The sequence below is a fragment of the Primulina huaijiensis genome, chromosome 3, assembly GCF_012295235.1.
Source record: "Primulina huaijiensis isolate GDHJ02 chromosome 3, ASM1229523v2, whole genome shotgun sequence".
In the NCBI taxonomy this organism is placed as follows: domain Eukaryota; kingdom Viridiplantae; phylum Streptophyta; class Magnoliopsida; order Lamiales; family Gesneriaceae; genus Primulina; species Primulina huaijiensis.
In genome coordinates this window covers 4,357,894-4,376,762 of record NC_133308.1, presented here as the reverse complement: position 1 = coordinate 4,376,762, position 18,869 = coordinate 4,357,894, and the positions used below count along the sequence as shown (strand labels likewise).

At 36.9% G+C, this 18,869-nt stretch overlaps 2 protein-coding genes across 2 annotated transcripts in view; both read left to right on the top strand.

The window, feature by feature from the left end:
* Positions 1 to 1,541: 1,541 nt before the first annotated feature.
* On the top strand, positions 1,542 to 12,966 carry LOC140973212 (GCN5-related N-acetyltransferase 6, chloroplastic-like). The gene is made up of 7 exons (XM_073435839.1): positions 1,542 to 1,913; positions 9,855 to 10,077; positions 10,901 to 10,972; positions 11,411 to 11,515; positions 11,834 to 11,990; positions 12,106 to 12,182; positions 12,569 to 12,966. Exons 1-7 carry the CDS (start codon positions 1,801 to 1,803, stop codon positions 12,632 to 12,634), a joined length of 813 nt encoding a protein of 270 aa, XP_073291940.1. The 5' UTR covers positions 1,542 to 1,800; the 3' UTR covers positions 12,635 to 12,966.
* Positions 12,967 to 14,009: 1,043 nt separating this feature from the next.
* The window catches only part of LOC140973208 (uncharacterized), a 33,318-nt gene continuing 28,458 nt past the window's right edge, over positions 14,010 to 18,869 (top strand). The window contains exons 1-3 of the mRNA XM_073435832.1: positions 14,010 to 14,267; positions 17,226 to 17,393; positions 17,475 to 17,564. Of these exons, the coding sequence (XP_073291933.1) occupies positions 14,055 to 14,267; positions 17,226 to 17,393; positions 17,475 to 17,564 (471 nt within the window). The 5' untranslated portion in view covers positions 14,010 to 14,054. The remainder of the gene's footprint in view (positions 14,268 to 17,225; positions 17,394 to 17,474; positions 17,565 to 18,869) is intronic.

The following is an 18,869-nucleotide window of genomic DNA, read 5'->3' as shown; positions in this document are numbered from 1 at the left end:
TTTTTAAAGGTTGCACACTCTAAAGACATAAGGAGTTTATGATATTAGAGCTAAACTAATTAATCTATTATTAAAATGTTAATTATAAAATGTAAAATTCATAATTATTAGGCCATTAATTATTTATGAATGATTTTTAGCAAAATTTAAATCAACACTGTGGGTTTTTTTTTAATTAGAATATAGTATTTTTGAAAGACTTTTATCAAAATATCTTGGAAATTTTCAAATTATTGTAAAAATAAAATGAAAATAATTTTCCATTCCCCCGCCAATACAAGAGGCGGAGAAGTGGAAATTGAGAATCCATTCCACACTCTTGTACATGCTGGTGATTTGCAATACATAATGATTTATATATTAGGCACATATATATAATTAATATATGTATATATGCATAAATAATATATAATATAATAATTTATATATATTTCATGATATATGATTATATAAATACATGTGTATTTATAAATTGAAAATAAAATAATTTCAATAGTATGTTAACATGAAAGGAAAAAAAAACAAACATATCTTTTTATAAAGTAAAAGTGTGATTCTTTTTATGAAGTATAACGATAAACAAATAAAATATATAAAAAAATTTGTTGATCCTCTATTATACATTTTTTTTGGAACATATAATTAGGCCCATGCATTTGAAGATATCATTAATCTAAAGCTCAAAAGAGGATTCCTATGTTCAGAGGCTCAAGCTCTTACGTCACCCATTCTTCTACTTATGAAAAGATTTCAATAGAAGACTTTGGTTTTACAAAACTTGTAACAATCTACTTCGATATTAGGACTTATCTATTGCCTAAATTGAAACTCCTAATAGCTTCTTACAACGGTTGAGACACACAGTCTAACAACCAATATAAAAATAAGATGATGAATCATTCAACTCAAACCGTCCAGAAAATGCCTAAACGATCTTGGAGAATCAGCCTAAACGATGTTGGTAAGAAACAGCCGAGTGGTTTGACAGAAACCCTTGAAGATCCTTGATACTTATTCACTGCTCATCAGCCATCACTCCAAGANTTTTCTGAAAAGCAGATTAGATTATTGTAAGATATGTTGACTCGACTGTTTATAGATATTATTGAATAGAATTAACACTTAAGTAGTTTTCCACATACTAATGCGCAAGAGGCGATCAAGTGTTTTAGTATTGCGAGACCTGCTGAAATGATTTTACGGAAATTGTTGAATACCTCTAACAATGAACAAACGATAGCTTGATCTAATACACTAAGTTATTCTTTGTCATTACCAAAACCAAGAGGTCTAATAATATAAATTATTAAATTATTATATTATTTATAAGTACACACATTAATTAAATTATTACATATATGTGCCTAACATATATTCGCCTCTACAACGATGTTTTACTTGGGATCACAGCCATTTTAAACAGCATTCCGAGCCAGTCAAATATAGAAATGCGATTTTAGTTTTGAGAGAAGAAAAAAAAAACATCTGTTTTACGAACCAAAGTCGTTGATTACAATTTGTGGACCCAGTTTACCGAACAGCGCATACAAACCTCATGCCGACCTCTCGACGCTTGCCATTTTCTGAATAAGATAAAAAAGAAAACAAAAAATCCCCATTTCTATCGATTCGTTCCCACTAATTCTCTATATTCACTTCCGATTCTTGATTTCGCGAGGAAACACATAAATGAGGATAGATTTTGCGTCGATCGTTCGTTATGTGTTTGTCTTGATGCTAATCGGTTGTTTGACGGTCTCCCATTTGATTTGATGACACACGGAAGATAAAGGAGAAGAAATGGAGCTGAAGAGTAACTTTTTACTGGAATTTAAAGTCCAGCAGCAGAAATTAACGTGCTTGATATCGAGCAACAAACGCGATTCCACCCCTGTTATCGACATGTTTACTAGGTATTTATTTATCATTTCATACTTAATTGTAATGTGCTCATGTTTACCTGGGTTTCAAATTTCATTTTTTCATGGAAGAAATTTCGAAACTGTTGGTCTCACTCTTTCGTTTGGAGGAAGTTTTAAATGCTTTTATTGAAAAAAGTTAGGAGGATTGCCTGAGTCGCGATGAACTACTTAAATGTTGGCTGGTCTAACTCTCATTTTACTGCTGCATATCGCACGAGATCACGAGGTGCTTTCTTGATGAGCTTCTGCATACATGAGCCACACCATAGGGAGAAAAGGAAGGAAATCCAACAAACACAATACACACGGATTTACACGATCTCCCCGTATCCCGACCCGTAACGAGATCCTACGCATGGTCACATAACATCGTTGTATCAGCTGAGCCAGCCGTTATCGGAGACTTGAAGGCTATTTCGCAACAGTTGGAGGCCTTCATGAAAATATATAAGGAAGACAAGGAAACTTCAGATCGCCACATGCTTGATCTCACCACCTGCTTTGTAGAATTCACCATGCTTCGTTCTGATCGCAAAGGCAGCAACCATAAACACCACGATGACCACAACAAGACTGATGGCTTCAGTTCTAAATTGGGAGCCGCACCCTTTCATCTGGAGGGCCACGCTCAGTTATGGTTTTTAAAGCTTGATTGGACATGCCCAATTTGTCGCGGGCCGATTTTAAAACCTACTGGCTCCTCCGCTTTGGGACTTCTTTTCAAGACGACGAGTTGGGTGAATTGTCCAAATTAAGGCAGACTGGATCTGTTGATGACTTCCAGCGCCACTTCGAACAACCCGTGGCCCACGCGAGTTCTCTTACAAGCAAACGGGAAGTCCAGATCTTCATTAGCGGGCTCAAGGAGCATATCGCAATTGACGTGCAGGTACAGCGCCCCCTTGATCTCACCACGGCCATGCACTTAGCACGGCTTTATGAGCGCCTCAATGGCCCTTGTTCGCAGGGTGCTGTCGGAAAGTCCAGAGTCCATACCAATTCCAATCATTAAGCGTTTGACAAAGGTAGAAAATACCCGCAGGATGCGAGAGCTACATCAGAGCTATGTTTGAATTCTTCGTTATGTCTTTTGGACGTACGAATGCACCGTCCATGTTTCAAGCCTTGATGAACTCACTCTTCCTGGAATTCTTACGCAAGTTTGTTCTAGTATTTTTCGATGACATCCTTATTTTTTCCCAGTCTTGGGAGGACCACCTTCTTCACCTACGTATGGTGTTTTCCATTCTCCGGGATCAGCAGCTCTTCCTCAAGAAATCGACGTGCTCTTTCGTCTGACCAACGCTTGCCTATCTCGGTCATCAAGTCTCTCGGGAGGGAGTTGCGGTTGATAATGACAAAATTGCAGCAATCACCAAATGGCCTCAACCGACCTCAGTCCGTGCACTCCGTGGCTTTCTTGGGCTCACGGGCAATTACCGTAAGTTTGTGAAAACTATGGCCTTATCGCAGCCCTGCTCACTGATATGCTGCGCAAAAATTCTTTTGTTTGGTCAGCCGCCGCCTTGGAAGTCTTGTAAAGCTTAAGCTGGCGCTTACTACTACACCAGTGTTGGCTCTTCTAGATTTTTTGATTCTTTTTGTGGTCGAATGTGATGCTTCCGTATTGGGTTGGGGGTTGTTCTTCAACAGTATGACCTCTCCATTGCATTTTTTAACCGCCAGCTTACTTTACGACATAAGAAGTTACCCGCCTATGAGAGTGAACTTATTGGTCTCGCAAAGGTAATCCGTCATTGGCATTCATATTTCTGTGGAAATTCTTTTGTCGTTCGGACCGATCACTACAATCTAAAATATTTGTTGTAGCAGCGTATTCTAACCTCACCTCAATAACATTGGATTAGCAAACTGCTGGGGTATGATTTTCAGGTGGAATATAGGCCGAGAAAGTTGACTTATAACCCCCACAGTGTATGCAATATTTGATCTGGTATGAGCAAGATAGATAAGCTCACCAACCAGTCTTTGATACCTCTCTTTGTCAACCACAAGTCCATCCTTGTCATCACCAAGTCTGTGGTTAGCATCAATTGGTGTAGGGGCTGGTTTGCAAGCTAGCATTCCAGTTTTAGACAGTAGGTCTGTGATATACTTTAGTTGTGAGATAAAGATCCCTTTCATGAACTACTTCTATTCCAAGAAAATACTTCAATCTCCCAAGTTCTTTCATCTCAAACTCTTTTGCCAAACAACTCCTCAAAGCTTGCATTTCATCTTCATTGTTTCCAGTCACGACTATATCATCCACATATACCAATATGATTGTAACTCCCCCTGAGTCGGAATGTTTAAAGAACAAAGTATGGTCTCCTTGGCGTTGTCTGTATCCATAAACAAGCATTGCTTTGGTGAACCTCCCAAACCAAGCCCTTGGTGATTGTTTAAGGCCATATAATGCCTTCTTTAATTTGCAAACTTTAGAGCCCTCAAAATCTTTATCGAATCCTGGAGGAACATCCACGTATATTTCTTCTTCTAGGTCACCGTGAAGGAATGCATTGTTTACATCAAACGGCTCTAAGTTCCGGTTAAAGTTGGCTGCTAAAGACAATAAGATTCGGAATGTATTCATCTTGGCAGCTGGAGCGAGTGTCTCTTGATAATAAACACCATAGGTTTGTGTATAGCCCTTTGCAACAAGTCTGGCCTTGTACCTCTCCAGTGAGCCATCAGATTTGTACTTTATTGTAAACATCAATTTGCAACCCACGACCTTCTTTCCTGGTGGGAGATCAACAATTTCCCATGTTTTGTTCTTTTCCGGCGCCTACATTTCAATTTTCATAGCAACTCTCCAATTTTCATTAGATAATGCCTTAGATAAAGTATTAGGAATGTGAATAGTGTTTAAATTTACCAAGAAAGCTCTATGTGATATAGTGAAATTTTGAAAGGTTACAAAATTGGCAATTGGATAAAGAGGTTTTTTAGTGCATTCCGTTGTTCCTTTTCGAGCAGCAATAGGCAGATCATAATCACAAGATATAGCTTTTTCTGGACATACCTCATTTTCAGAATTATGTTTGGATTCTTGGATTTGCTCGTGGGCAGCTTCGGGCCTTTTTCTTCTTGAGTATACACGGTCAAATTGCTTGCTGTTAAGGGACTTATTCAAAGAGTGACTTGGCTCAACAGAGACTGGAATGGAAGGAGTTGGGGATGCCAGAGTGGCTGAAGGTAACTCAAGTAAGAAAAAATCTCTATCATTATCTTCAAGAACATGTACTGCTTCCTCTTGAAGACATGGTTGGGCAAAGTATGATGCGTCTTCATCTAAAGTAACATCCATAAAAACAAAAAATTTCTTGGTAGCAGGATGATAACAATTGCAGCCTTTTTGGGTTGATGAATACCCAACAAAGATACACTTAAGAGCTCTATGATCCAACTTTCCTTTGTTACGAACATGAACAAATGCTGTGTAGCCAAAAATTTTTGGGTTGAGGTGAGAATCTTTGTCAAGGTTAGGGAAAAACTCAGACACTACCTAGATTGGACTTCTAAAACCTAATGTTTTTGAGGGCAGACGGTTTTTGATGTATGCAGCTGTTAGTAAGGCTTCTCCCCAATAATTTTTTGGAACATTTTTATGAAAAAGAAGAGCTCGGGTTGTAGCTAGCAAATGACCATTTTTCCTTTCCGCCACTCCGTTTTGTTGTGGGGTATAAGAGCAAGATGATTCATGTATAATTCCCTCATTTTCAAAATAGGAAGACAAGGTGTGATCGAAATATTCTCTTGCGTTATCGAATCTAATTTTTTTGATTTTTTCTCCAAATTGATTCTGAATCATAGAATGAAAATTTTGAAACACAGTACTAACATCAGACTTATTTTTGAGAAGGAATATCCATGAAATCTGAGTGCAATCATCAATAAATGAGACAAACCATTGAGATCCAGATATATTAGAAGTAATCGAAGGTGCCCAAACATTACTATGGATTAGATAAAAAGGAGTAACACGTCTTTTATTGCTTATTGGAAAGTTTACACGTTTATGTTTTGCAAACTCACAAACATCACAATGAAGACGTTCATTTCTTAACCCCACAAATAACAACGAAAACGTAGGTTTTAAAACTCCAAAAGATGGATGACTTAATCGGAAATGATGAAGCCAAATGTTATCTTTATTTGAAGATGACAAAAAAGACGAAGACACTTTATTCCTAACGCTGTTCAAGTTGCCAATATCCTCAAGAAAATATAGCCCGTTTTCTTCCCTAGCACGTCCAATTTTCCTCCCCGTTTCCCGGTCCTGAAATACACAATGAGATGGATAAAAAAGCACATTACATTTCAGGTTAAGGTAAGTTTTTGATAGATATTAGGCTGGTGGATAGTCTTGGCATGTGAAGAACATTGTGAAGTGTAATTGTGGGACTGATCTGGATACTACTGCCTATCCCAGCAACAGTGGTAATAGAACCATCAGCAATGGTTAACTTTCAGTTGCTTGAACAAGGTGTGTAGTTGTTGAATTTAAGTGCGGAATGGGTCATATGGTATGTGGCTCTTGAATAGACAATCCACAAATTTCTAACAGCTTTATCTGAGGCATTTAATCCTAGAGAGATAAGAGACTTACATGAATGGGCTAAGGAGCAAGTACCAGTGATTTTCTTTTCATTCCCAAGGAGTTTTCGAAGTCTTTCAACCTCTTCCTTGCTGAGTTCATTCAGTCTTGGGTCACCTTCTTGACTTGGCTGGTTAACCGTAAAGTTGGCTTGGTTTATGTTTCTGGTCTGTCCCCATCGTTGATTCCAGTCCTTGTTTCTGCCATGTAATTTCCAGCACTTGTCCTTGGTGTGTCCAGTCTTTCTACAATACGTGAACCATAAATCTTTCTTACCCCCTCAGGTTTCAACTTTTGATATTTCCGCCCTTCCATACTCTTTAACATGACGTTCTGGGATCTTCGCGACCGTCTCCGACCCCTCAGAATTTTGAGGCTCAAGCATCACACTTCTCCGACTTTCTTCCGCCTGAATCAAAGAGATTGTTTCTTCCAAAGATGGTATCTTATCTTTTCCTAGAATTTGGACCCTTACTTAATCGAATTCTGGGTTCAATCCAGTAAGAAATCATAAACTCGGTCCTTATCAATGAATTGTTTTAGAGTTGAGGCATTTCTAGACAGTTCATCACAATGACCCAATAGTGATCACGTTCATGTCAAAGATTTTGAAGTTCGTTGGCGTACTCAGTGATCGGTTTATTTCCTTGCTTGGCAAGTCCCGCCTTTATTTTGATTTCGTAAACATGGGCAGTATCACGAGCCTTCGAATAGGTTCGTTTGATTGACTCCCAAATGGCCTTTGCATATGTAAAAAACGTGACAGTTTCACTGATCGTTGGATCCATCGACTCCCACAGCCACGACATGACCATATAATCAGCTTCATGCCACGCATCGAAGCCTTCTTCTCCTAGTTTGAGTCCAGTCCCAAGAAGGTGACTAATTCTCCTTTTTCCCTTCAAATAAGTCCGCACAAATCGGGACCATTTCAAGTAGTTCTTTCCATCCAAACGATAGTTCGTTCGATGTTTTGCAAGTCGCCGGTCATTGAATTGAGATTTACATCCTCCGATTTGGCAGATTGCTTCACAACTACAACTTTTTTGGAAGCTTCATAATCAGACATGATTAAGGAATGAAGAGAACGATAGAGCTATCGGGTAGAAAAAAAACTTGAATTTAGAAAAAACGGGTTCTGATACCATGTCAAAAATCAGAGAATAATTTCTTGTATTATTTTCCAATAGCTTCATGATAATAATACAACATACTTAATTATTTATAATGGAAATCCTAGATCTTAATCCTAGCAATCCCCTGGTTTAAGGAAACCAAATATACACTTATATCAATTTAAGATACACAATATCAATTAAAGATTTACAAAATATTATTTACACAATTTTCCAACATAGTCACAATATCTTCAGTTTTCGACAAACACTCCGCCTCTTCTGTTGTTCAGCAGCATGTGCAGCGCATTCCGCTTTCCAACCCGAAGGATGCTTGGGCTGTCCACGATGGCCTCCTCCTCTTCAAGGGCCGCATTTTTCTGCCACCAGCTTCACCGTTTCCCCAGATTATATCTATGATCCACAATGGCCATCACGAGGGATATCAGAAAACCCTTGGGCGTATTTCTCGCGATTTCTATTGCGCGGGCATGAAAAAATAGGTGCTGGATTTTGTGGCTGCGTACTCCACTTGCCAGCGCAATAAAGTGGAAACACTCAAATCGGCCGGGTTACTAACGACCGTTGCCCGTTCCTCACCACATATGGTTGGATATCTCCTTGGATTTCGTGGAGGGTCTCCCCCTACCAGTTACTTTTGGTGGTTGACCGGTTTTCCAAATATGCACAATTCTTGCCGCTGTCTCATCCTTATACAGCGGTGTCGGTGGCTAGACTTTTCTTTGACAATTTTTCAAACTTCATGGTTTCCAGAAACTATGGTCAGCGATCAGGACCCGACTTTCACTAGCTCGTTTTGGTGCGAACTTTTTTGACTCAGCGCCTCTCCATTATGCTTCAGTTTGGCTCATCACCTTCAGTCCGATGGTCAAACCGAGGTGGTTAATCGCATAATTCTCATGTACCTATGCTGTTTCTCAGGCGATTACCCCCGAAAGTGGGTGGACTGGCAACCTTCGGCAGAATTCTGCTATAATTCCGCAGAATTCTGCTATAATTCCAACTTCCATTCAGCGCTACGCACGACTCCCTTTGAGGTGGTGTATGGTCGACCACCCCCGAGCCTAGTTACTTACTGCCCCGGCCTGTCCAAATTAGTTTTAGTGGACATCGAACTTCGACATCTTGATGTGGTTCTCTTTAACCTTCGGGAGCTGTTACTGACTGGCCAGAACATTATGAAGCAAACATACAATGCCTTCCATCGTGATGTTCAGTTCAGTGTTGGGGACTTAATTCTTCTTAGATTACAGCTGTACTGCCATCTGAGTTTAGCTGCGAGAAATAAGCTCTCTCCAAAGTTCTTTGACCATCTCTCAGTAGCGTCTCGTATTGAAGAGGTGGCATACAAACTCGAACTCCCCGCTGATCCACATCTTCACCCAGTTTTCCATGTATCTTGCTAGAAGCCTTTCCATGGCACCTCGACGGACATCACAACTTTACCACCATTCCAGCAGGACTTCAAACCAGCACCACGGGCTGTACTTGACCAGCGTGTTCGTCAAGGTCGCACTGAATTGTTGATACATTGGGAAGGACTCTTCCCGGCGGATGCTTCTTGGGAGGATGTTCTCACCCTTGCTGAGCAACACCCTTCTTTTATGTTTGAGGACAACCATGACGTCGACGGGGAGAGTGATGTTAGAGCCCAAAGCCCAGATACACAAGAGGTCCAGCCCAGATCAAGGAAACAAGTTTATTAGAGATATACGCATGAAGATTCGGGAAACATGCGGCAGATAGGGTTGCTTGGTTCATCTTCTGGTTTCTAGATTTTTGTTGATAAAAATTCCATCTGGATAACAGATAGGACAAAGGATTGGTTTCGTTTGTTTTTCTTTTTGAAAATTTGTTTGGAAGATTAGGAATAAGCCTTGTATTTTACATTCAGTGGAAATGAAAAGGAAAACTTTAACTGTCATTTTACTGCCGCATATGGCACGAGATTGTGAGGTTCTCTCTTGACGAGCCTCTACTTACACGAGCCACACCATAGGGAGAAAAGGAAGGAAATCCAGCAAATACAATACACTCTCAGATTTACATGATCGCGTCATATCCTGGCCCAAAACAAGATCCTACGCACAGTCACATAACAAAAGTTTTCTTTTCGTCTTTACCAGACCTTACTGCTTTCTAAATGAACAATTATTCAGTTACTTATTCATTGCACCTTACTTAACCTTATAGGGAGACATTCCCTGCTCAATATTATAGATGGAAACATCTTGAAGTTCAATGCAACAATGACCAAAATATCCAGAACTTGGGTTTATCCAAGAATGAAACATCAAAGCTACCTGAACTCTCCTTCGACCGTCTTCAACTTACTGATCAGGAGTGCACTGGCCTTCAAAGGCGAAACTTTGGTCGTTTTGTTGCTCGTGGGGCTATCCTGGATGAAGAATATTGGGTTGGTTTTTTTTTTCTTTTCCACTCTGTATAATGTATATATGATGCACCCAACCAAAATCATCATTTTAGTTTATGTTTGTACCATGGTGTCTGTATTTTTCTGAAAGAACATCAGATTTCTTGTCTCCATGTTTGACTTAAAATGGCAGACAGCGGCATGGCTGCGAGCAGAAGCCCATTGGGAATCCTTGTCTTACATGAGGTCAATTATCTGAATTTTGTAGTTTCTATTCCCTACTTGATTGTGATTCAACATGCTCCACTAATGCCCACCCACACATATTAAAGAATCTTTCTGCTGTATATCCTAAATTGTCAATTTTTGTGTCCATTGATTAAAATGATCATTTTGTCATTTCAGGCATGTTGATAGTTATAAAAGAAAGTATGCTGAACAGGCAAGTCTATATAGATTGGGAGTGGGGTTTTTTAGGATCATATTGTACCCCCTGAATTTTCTTTATCACTGATGACTTGAATTAAGCTGATAAATATACGTTCTTCTTATTCAATGGTAAGTTTTTTTGTTGTCAGAACCTCGTTACTGTTTTGTCTTGATGCACAGTATCCAAATTAAGCGCCAATGCCACTGGTTAATGCTGTTAATTGCCAGTTCGCAGTTTTGGTTGTGGACATTAATTGGCTTTGTGTTGAATATTATTTCCGAATATGCTTTCTATTTCTGGGACAAGCTCACGTGTGCTTTAGATTTCGTTCATTACAAGTTCTTGTGATGAGCTTCAATTCCTTTAGCGCCATGCAATATATGATCTATTCCTGGACTATAATGCTCTCTCAATCTATTCATCTCATATTGGCAGGAATTTTACGCTTTGAAGCGAAGATGTTTTGGCCAGGAAGGGAAATCGTTGAACTGCTTTTGCTTAGTTGCTGTAAGTAATGCAAACAGTGACACAAGTATTTCACTTAATCCTTTTAAAGTTTTGAGATAATTGTGTTTGTCAAGTGTTTTCTTATTCATTTGTTTAGTACCCTGACGCTGTAGTAGTTCGAGAAAATCTCTATTTTTTGTCTATTTATTAATCTATACCATGCTTTGACGCTCATTCCCTTTTTTCCTTTTACTATTTATTAGATTTCTGGCAAAATAATTAGTAGTCTAGTCTATGTTGATGATGTGCCGCAGCTTAGAACCTCAGTATATCGACCTCGTCCTCTAACCTGTACCAAAATCATCTGTTGGCACCATTCTGCTCTTCTGTTTATGTGCATCTTCAATTATAGGTTATATGATCATAAAACGTTGTATCTCGTATCTGCAGCTCTTATTCAGAGGCTCAAAATTTACTGATGTTTTTTTGACCATGCAGGTTAAAAAGGAAGAGAAAAATGTTAGAAGAACGGTCCTAAATAGTATAGTGGGAACTTTGGACTTGAGTATTCGACAATTTGTGCAGGGAGAGACATATCCTGAGGTACAATCTTGTGCTCACGAAATGTTGTGGATTTCAAACATGACCTAGCATTATTGTGTGTGAGATAGCAATGGTGCAGCGTTTATAACAGCTGTAACTCAGGAAGTATCATTTGTCATATATGTTGTCATGCTGTTATTTGATATTTCCTTCATCACTTTTCCACTTATCTTTTCAACAAGAAAAGATTCTTCAGTCTCCCAAACTGAGCCTTCTTTTGCATTATATTCTACGCATGAACATGTGCACTTTTATGTGATTATAACGTGTTCCTTAATTTCCGACCTAACTCGGTGGAAGTTATTCCTTATTTTGTAGGATATTAAGAGATATTCTGCTGTTTTGGCGAACCAAGATCCCCTGGAAATGCATAAATATGCTTATATTGCAAATGTGTGTGTGGCAAAGTTTGCTCGACGTCAGGGTATTGCCTCAAACATGATATACTTAGCCACGGATGTTGCCATGGTGTCAGGTCTCATATCTTAACTTTCAACATTGTTACTGGTTCTGCTTGTTTGTTTTGCTCTGTATGTGTCATACATTGCCATTAATTAATATCTTTTCTCCGATTACTGTTGTACCAACAGGTATGAAGCAGCTTTTTGTTCATGTAAATTCAGACAACAGGCCTGCCCAGGATCTATACAGAAAAACTGGCTTCAAGGTACCCTTGCTCTCATATTCTATAGTCCCTCTTCAATTATTGTTAAACCGTCTTGTTTATCAAATTCTCCACAAAGATATCACAAGGGCTAGTGACTCTAGTGATATGGTTTTTGTCCATCATTAAATGTTTGGCAAACAACGTTTAATGGCCAACCGAGACTGCAGAAAAAGCATTTCAAAAGCTTCCACTGATTAAACTCATGTAAAATGGACAACCATAGATGCGTCGTATTTGATAAATCCTATTAAACTTATTTTCCATGTTACATTTGTGTTATATTTTCAAATCTTAGAAGAACCAATTTTGAATGGATTGTCATACCTTTCGTTTGCTGTAATCTTTATGATGTGAATCTATAGACAGCATTTTGGATGGATCTGCAGGTCATCGAAGCTGCTTTGTCTCCTTTATCAAAAGATCAAAGGATTCTAATGTCCATGGATTTATAGAAGTGATGTAAAAACATACGTACTTCCATCCATGTGTTGTGCACCAAGAGATCTCGACTCTAACTCCTTTCCCACTGGTAGCATTCTCCTCGTATTGTATCGTATGCGTTCCTTGGAGTCAACTTCTTGTGGGTGTTTGCGTATTTGTATTGTTTCATTATATATACATCCTTGAAGTGTAAAAGGTGTAGAAACTATCTTGTCTAGTTACTAATATTTACTGTTTACATCCAGGATCGGTATCATTCTTGAGTTACCAGATTTCTAATTATACGTGTAAAAGGTCAGCTCAGTGACTCAATTTTGAGTGGAAATTTGGTAATATGTTTATATTTTTTTAATTTAAATCAAATAGTTATTATGAATACATATGGCAATACTTGTAAAAAAGTATCATATATAATCATAAATAAGGAGAATTGTTGTTTGCACTTCAGATAAAATGTGTTAATAAAGTAGAGTACAAACAATATATAAACTGCAAAGAACAATTCTTTATCATATATGTGGTGGAATTTGGTGAGGTATCCTGCACAAATTTTATCTTTAAAATAAATTAATCATTTAAAAAAATAATATTTTATTAGAAAAAAATAAAAATTTAAAGGGGTTAAATGGATGTTAACCAATGGTTGACTGCGATTTTTTTATAGCGAAACCAATAACTGTAGAAGTAATTTTTTTTCTAAATGTTCTTCAAATAAATTTTTTTATTGAAATGTGGTAGCCATCCAATAAATATTCTCTTATAGTTTTTATTTATTTATTTTTATGTAATTTCTCAATTAATATGTAGATTTTTAATGAATTACATATGTAAAATATGCACTTATTTTAGAGTATTAGATCAACTAAATAAGCATTTGACGTAATAATTTATTTGTTAACTTTTAATATGTAAATAAGAAGATTTAACGATTACCTATGACAAACAATCGTAACTATGACATTTTTTTTGTGTTTGTAAAAACTTATTAAACTCGGGTAATATAAATAAAATTGTCTTCTTATTAAATTATCCAATATTATGAATCAATGTTTGATTATGATATATTAACTTCTAATTTCCGATTATTTTGATACAATTGTTGATGTGATATTTAACAAATTAATATTTCTGAAGTCACGTAGGTATTTTTCATAACATTCATTAATTTGATTGAAATATATAAAAATTAAAAATTAATGTAACATAACTCAAAATTAATAAAAAAATTATTTTTATGATTTTTTTTGCTTTGTAAAATATTAAAGAGTGGATATTTAGAGAATTGTACCCAATAATTATTATTAACACATAATTTTATTTTTCCCTGAAAAAATAAATACCATACTCAGTGATCCACCTTAACATATGTTTGCTTTACAAGAAAAACACTCAAACAAACTTGGAGAAAAACACAAGAAAGCAACGTAAATCATGGCGGAATCTTCCAGCACCACCACCCCCGCCGACGCAACACCGTGGGCATCGCTGTCGGGAAAATCGGAGGAAGAGAGAGAAGAACTTCTGGACAGAATTCTGACTCGCTTGGCACTATGCGATGACTCGAAGCTTCAAGACTTGCTTGCCAAGATTCTTCCTATCTCCATTGCAGCGCTATCCTCTGCCTCCACCAGTCTCCGAAATAAAGTAATAATTTTCTAATATTTACTCTCATATTCCTTAATTTGCTTCCCGGATGCTCGTGAACTTAACATTTTTGTCGAGAAATGCAATCTTGATTTAGGCCCGAGATAACCTTAAAAAAATGTTTCTTTGATTCTTATATGCTGGGAAATGTCTTGGAGATAGAATTTTGTTTGATGAATTTGTGAGAAGGTATGTGTGGAATTACTTTTTGAGAGGGACAATTGAATTGATGGTTGTTTGGATAATGACTAGGAATTGATGTTTGTGTGAAAATGATTAGAACTGATTTATTTCAAATTTTATTGGGATATAATATAATCTAACGATTGAAAATGATAAATGAATTTAAAAGTAAAGATTATGCAGTGAGTTTTGTGAAGGATTCAGAACATATTTTCGAGAATGATAATGAAATGAGATGGCCATTTGGATGTGTTTTGCGAAATTTTAACTAGGAGACAAATTTTAGTGTCTTGTAAAAATTGGTTTTTGAGATTGTTTTTAAATGACATTCTTTAATGTCCTAAGTATACTGGCCTAAAAAAATATGCTAGTAATCCTACACCAAGGGCACATGTGAAGTGATGATTAGAACCGGAGAGGTACTAAGGAGGCTAGGTCGAGAAATAGTAGGGAGGGGAGAAAATTGTTTAAGCGTAAAGTAAAACATTTTAGCAAGTAGAACATAAACGGTAGAGGCAAGGACAAGTGTCTATACCATTTATATAGTTAAAAAACATTTTTTTAACTTGTCTCGATCGGATGAATATAGCAGATAACATGAATACCAGAGTAAATGTAAAATATATAAAGTAAATGACACGAGAACTTATAAAAATTCGAATTAAATATTTACTTATCTTTTCTTCCGACCAGAAGAAATCCATTAATAACTTTTTATCTACTATGCACATTACTGGATTTACAAGATTCAAGCACTAGTATTTACAGGTTAAGAGCACTCTCTAGAATTACATCCGATCACTCACGAATCACGCCTACTGATCATCACACTTTGGTATTACGTCAAAGTTTTCTCAACTCACATAGATTGGCCATGCACATTGTTTAATGTTTATATGCAAAAAGATGACTCAATTAATTTATGATGCTTATTGCTCTTCAATTCATTGAACTCTTTAGCTCTTAAAAGATTCCTTAGTCTTGGTCCTTAAGTTCAAGGCTTTGACATTGTAAGCTTATTTCCCTTTATTTTGTCCCGCCGTCTTCTTGGTTGTAATGATATTCTGATAATTGTTTTTTAACCAATCTACTTTGAGTCTTTGACTCTTAATTCTCTTGGCTTCGCACTTTGATTTGCTCTTTAATGATGTACATGTCTGCATCGAGAAACTAGTCATTAGAGTAGGATAAAGTCTTGTCTGCTTTTGATGCTTGTCAGAGTTGGTTCTGTCTCTTCTGACTATTGTATCAGTTGGTTGACGTCTCTATTGGTTACTTGTTGTTCCACTTCTAGCAAAGAGAACTTTATTTCATCTTCCATTAAGGATAAATATATTTATTTCTGGTTGAGTTAACTTCTACACTTCTGGTATGGATAATTTTTTTTTCCGCATGTATTTTATTTTTTTTATGGTCTTGGTAAAGGGAGGAAATGGAAAACTATGAGTCAAAATTCAATTTTGAGAAAAGATAATGGTGGTCATGGCATATAATGCATATTTGGAGGAGGCACGGAGCTGTTGCTTGTGGATTAAGATATTACTTATTAGAAAGAGATGGTGTCAATGTTGGAGATGGAGTGTAAGTTCTTAGCGGTTTGAAGCCTGATTCTGAAAAATTTATGTGGAGTTTAGAAAACACCCTTTTGATTTTCATCATTTGTTATCATTTGCTCTCAGATTTTACGAAACTTATAAAATCTGATAGGGTAGACAAACATATTTTCAAATATGCTTCGAAAACTGTTTTGCTCGACATATCCAATTGGACTCTAGTTTCTATCTCTGAACTCCCTCCCGGACTTCCCTCAACCACATTGTCCCAATTCTTGGATCAGCCGTTATAAAGCATAGATTTTTCCTCTAAACCTCTCATTGCCATTCATTTGAACTTTGTAATGAGAAAATGGTTTCAGACAATAAACCAAACATTGCATTTGTTTTATTGTTCTTTCTTTGAGAAGCACAATCTTAGACTGACTACGGATGTCTTTTGATTTTATTTGAAGGTATTTTATGTTAACACCGGAAAACTGATGGCTTGGAATCTTTAGAGTAATTGGAATAGTTTCAATCTGAACTGATTTCTCATGAATTCATAATTCATGTCTTGATTGTTATTCCCTATCGTTCAAGATTTAAACAAACAAAATTGTGATCTCTGTCATTTTCTATTTTAGGTTTTTTTTTAAATCTTATGGAGGATTTTGCAAGATTGGGTTTGTGTAATTTTCTGTTTAAAGGGACATATTTTTAAGTGTGGTTCATGAATCTCGTGCAAAACTATAGCGATAGTACATAATCAGGGGCTATGTGGAGTCTTAGAAGAGTCATAAAGGAAACTGCCGAACTGGTTGCTTTCCGTTTTTGGAAGAGAAATTATGTAGTTTTCTGATAATGTCTTGATCAAGTTATGAAAATCTAGAACACACGTCAACTTTCCATTCTTGTAATTTTTGAACTTTTGGGGCCTCAACAGTGATGGAGGGTTCATGCTATTATACAACTGCTTGCTTGCAATATTCATCATTAAATATTTGTGTACACGATGGAGGAACTTTGCACAATTGTGGATCTTATTATTTCTTGCCTCAAATTCTCATATCCTCGTTTTATTAACCCAACTTCAGCTTTGGGTTAAAGAGAAAATTTTAGAAGGCAGGAAACTTTACCTCCTACATGGTGTTCGTACCAAATTTTGTGGTTTCCTATTATTGGGAATAACTATTTTCTTCTACAATGCTTGTGGATAAACTGTTTGTCTCCTGTTCTTTAGGTTATTGAAATCCTGAGTCACGTGAACAAGAGAGTAAAACACCAGATTGAGATTGGTCTACCAGTTTCTGATTTATGGAAATTGTATGTGGAATCTACCAGTGCTCCTATGGTTAGAAATTTTTGTATCGTGTACCTTGAGATGGCAATTGATCGTGCTAAAAAAGAGGCATGTGTTTTTTCCATGGTAGTTGACATTTTTTCAAAGAAGAATATGTTTTCTTAACTTGGTTTTGGGATGACACGGCAGGAAACACAAATGATAGCTCCTGTTTTTTTAGCAAACATTTCAAAGCTGCCTCCCCAACATCAGGACATTTTATTTAGAGTTACAGCAAAGGTATTTTATTGTTTTATCCGTTCTGCAACCAGATCTCCTTTCATTATGCCATTGGATCATATGATTTTTGTATTGTTCAAACGTGCTTCCACGAAAATACTAAGCACCAATTTATTGACCATCAATCTTCATGGATTGTCATTATGTTACTTACAAAATAGTGAAGTTATTGAACCGTCCATGTAACTTTGAGTATCTGGAGATTCAGGGTTTGGATAATCTAGTCTTTCAATCAAATGAATTTTTTACTTCATGTTGCTCCGGAGATTTTTTTTTTTTTTTTATAAGAAACAAATCGATATTATTAATCTTTTAGAATGTTACACTACAAGAAGCGGACTAGTGGTCCACTGGCACGAAATATTAGTTCATTAATTTTTAACAATACACATACGACCAATCTTTTAGAATATCAAATATTGGCAATCCTTGAAATTGTCTATCCGCTGCGATCCAGTTTGCTACTGTAACTTGATTTTTTCCCAACATTCTTCAATGCTCACTTCCAAATCCTCAAAAATTCTTCTATTTCTCTCTAACCAAACTGCCCAACTAATCCCATGGATCACAACTCTCCAGAAAATTTTTCCCCTTTTCCCGAGCATATGTCCGAGATCCGTATTAAACAAATCTTGAGTTGTTTTCGGCACAACCCAAACCGTCTCATTTCTTCCAAAGCCTTAGCCCACAGTGCTTGAGTGAACTTGCAATGAATAAACACATGATCTTGTGTTTCCACATCCTTACGACACAACACACACCAATTGGGACAAAGAGCACAACTAGGATATCTCTTTTGCATCACCTCGGACGTTGGTAATTTTGCAAGGATTGCCGTCCACGAAAATATTTGAATCTTAGACGGAATAGGTATTTTCCAGATGATATTGAAAAAATTGAATTCTTGTGCACCATTAGTATCCGTAAAGAATGATTGGAAAAAAGATTTGACTGTGAACCTCCCGGATGGATCCCCCTCCCACTGTTGGAAATCATCAACCCCTTCAACCAATCTCACCCCCTCCAATATGCTTAAAAGCGAAGATAACTGAGTGATCTCCTCCTCCCGGAGCGCTCTTCGAAAATGCAAATTCCAAGTACCTTTATTTTCTCTTTTGCATTGAATCCCGACTCAGGATCATGAATTATTTTGATAGGGCCGTTTGTTGTCTTTTACTTTTTGTGTTCTATGTGCTATGTATCCTTGTATTTCTACTTTTAGGTTGCTGATCATGTGTCAAAATTTAAAAAAAAATAAACTAAGTAGGGTTTATTCATTGATGAGATTTGCCCACTTTTTTAAAT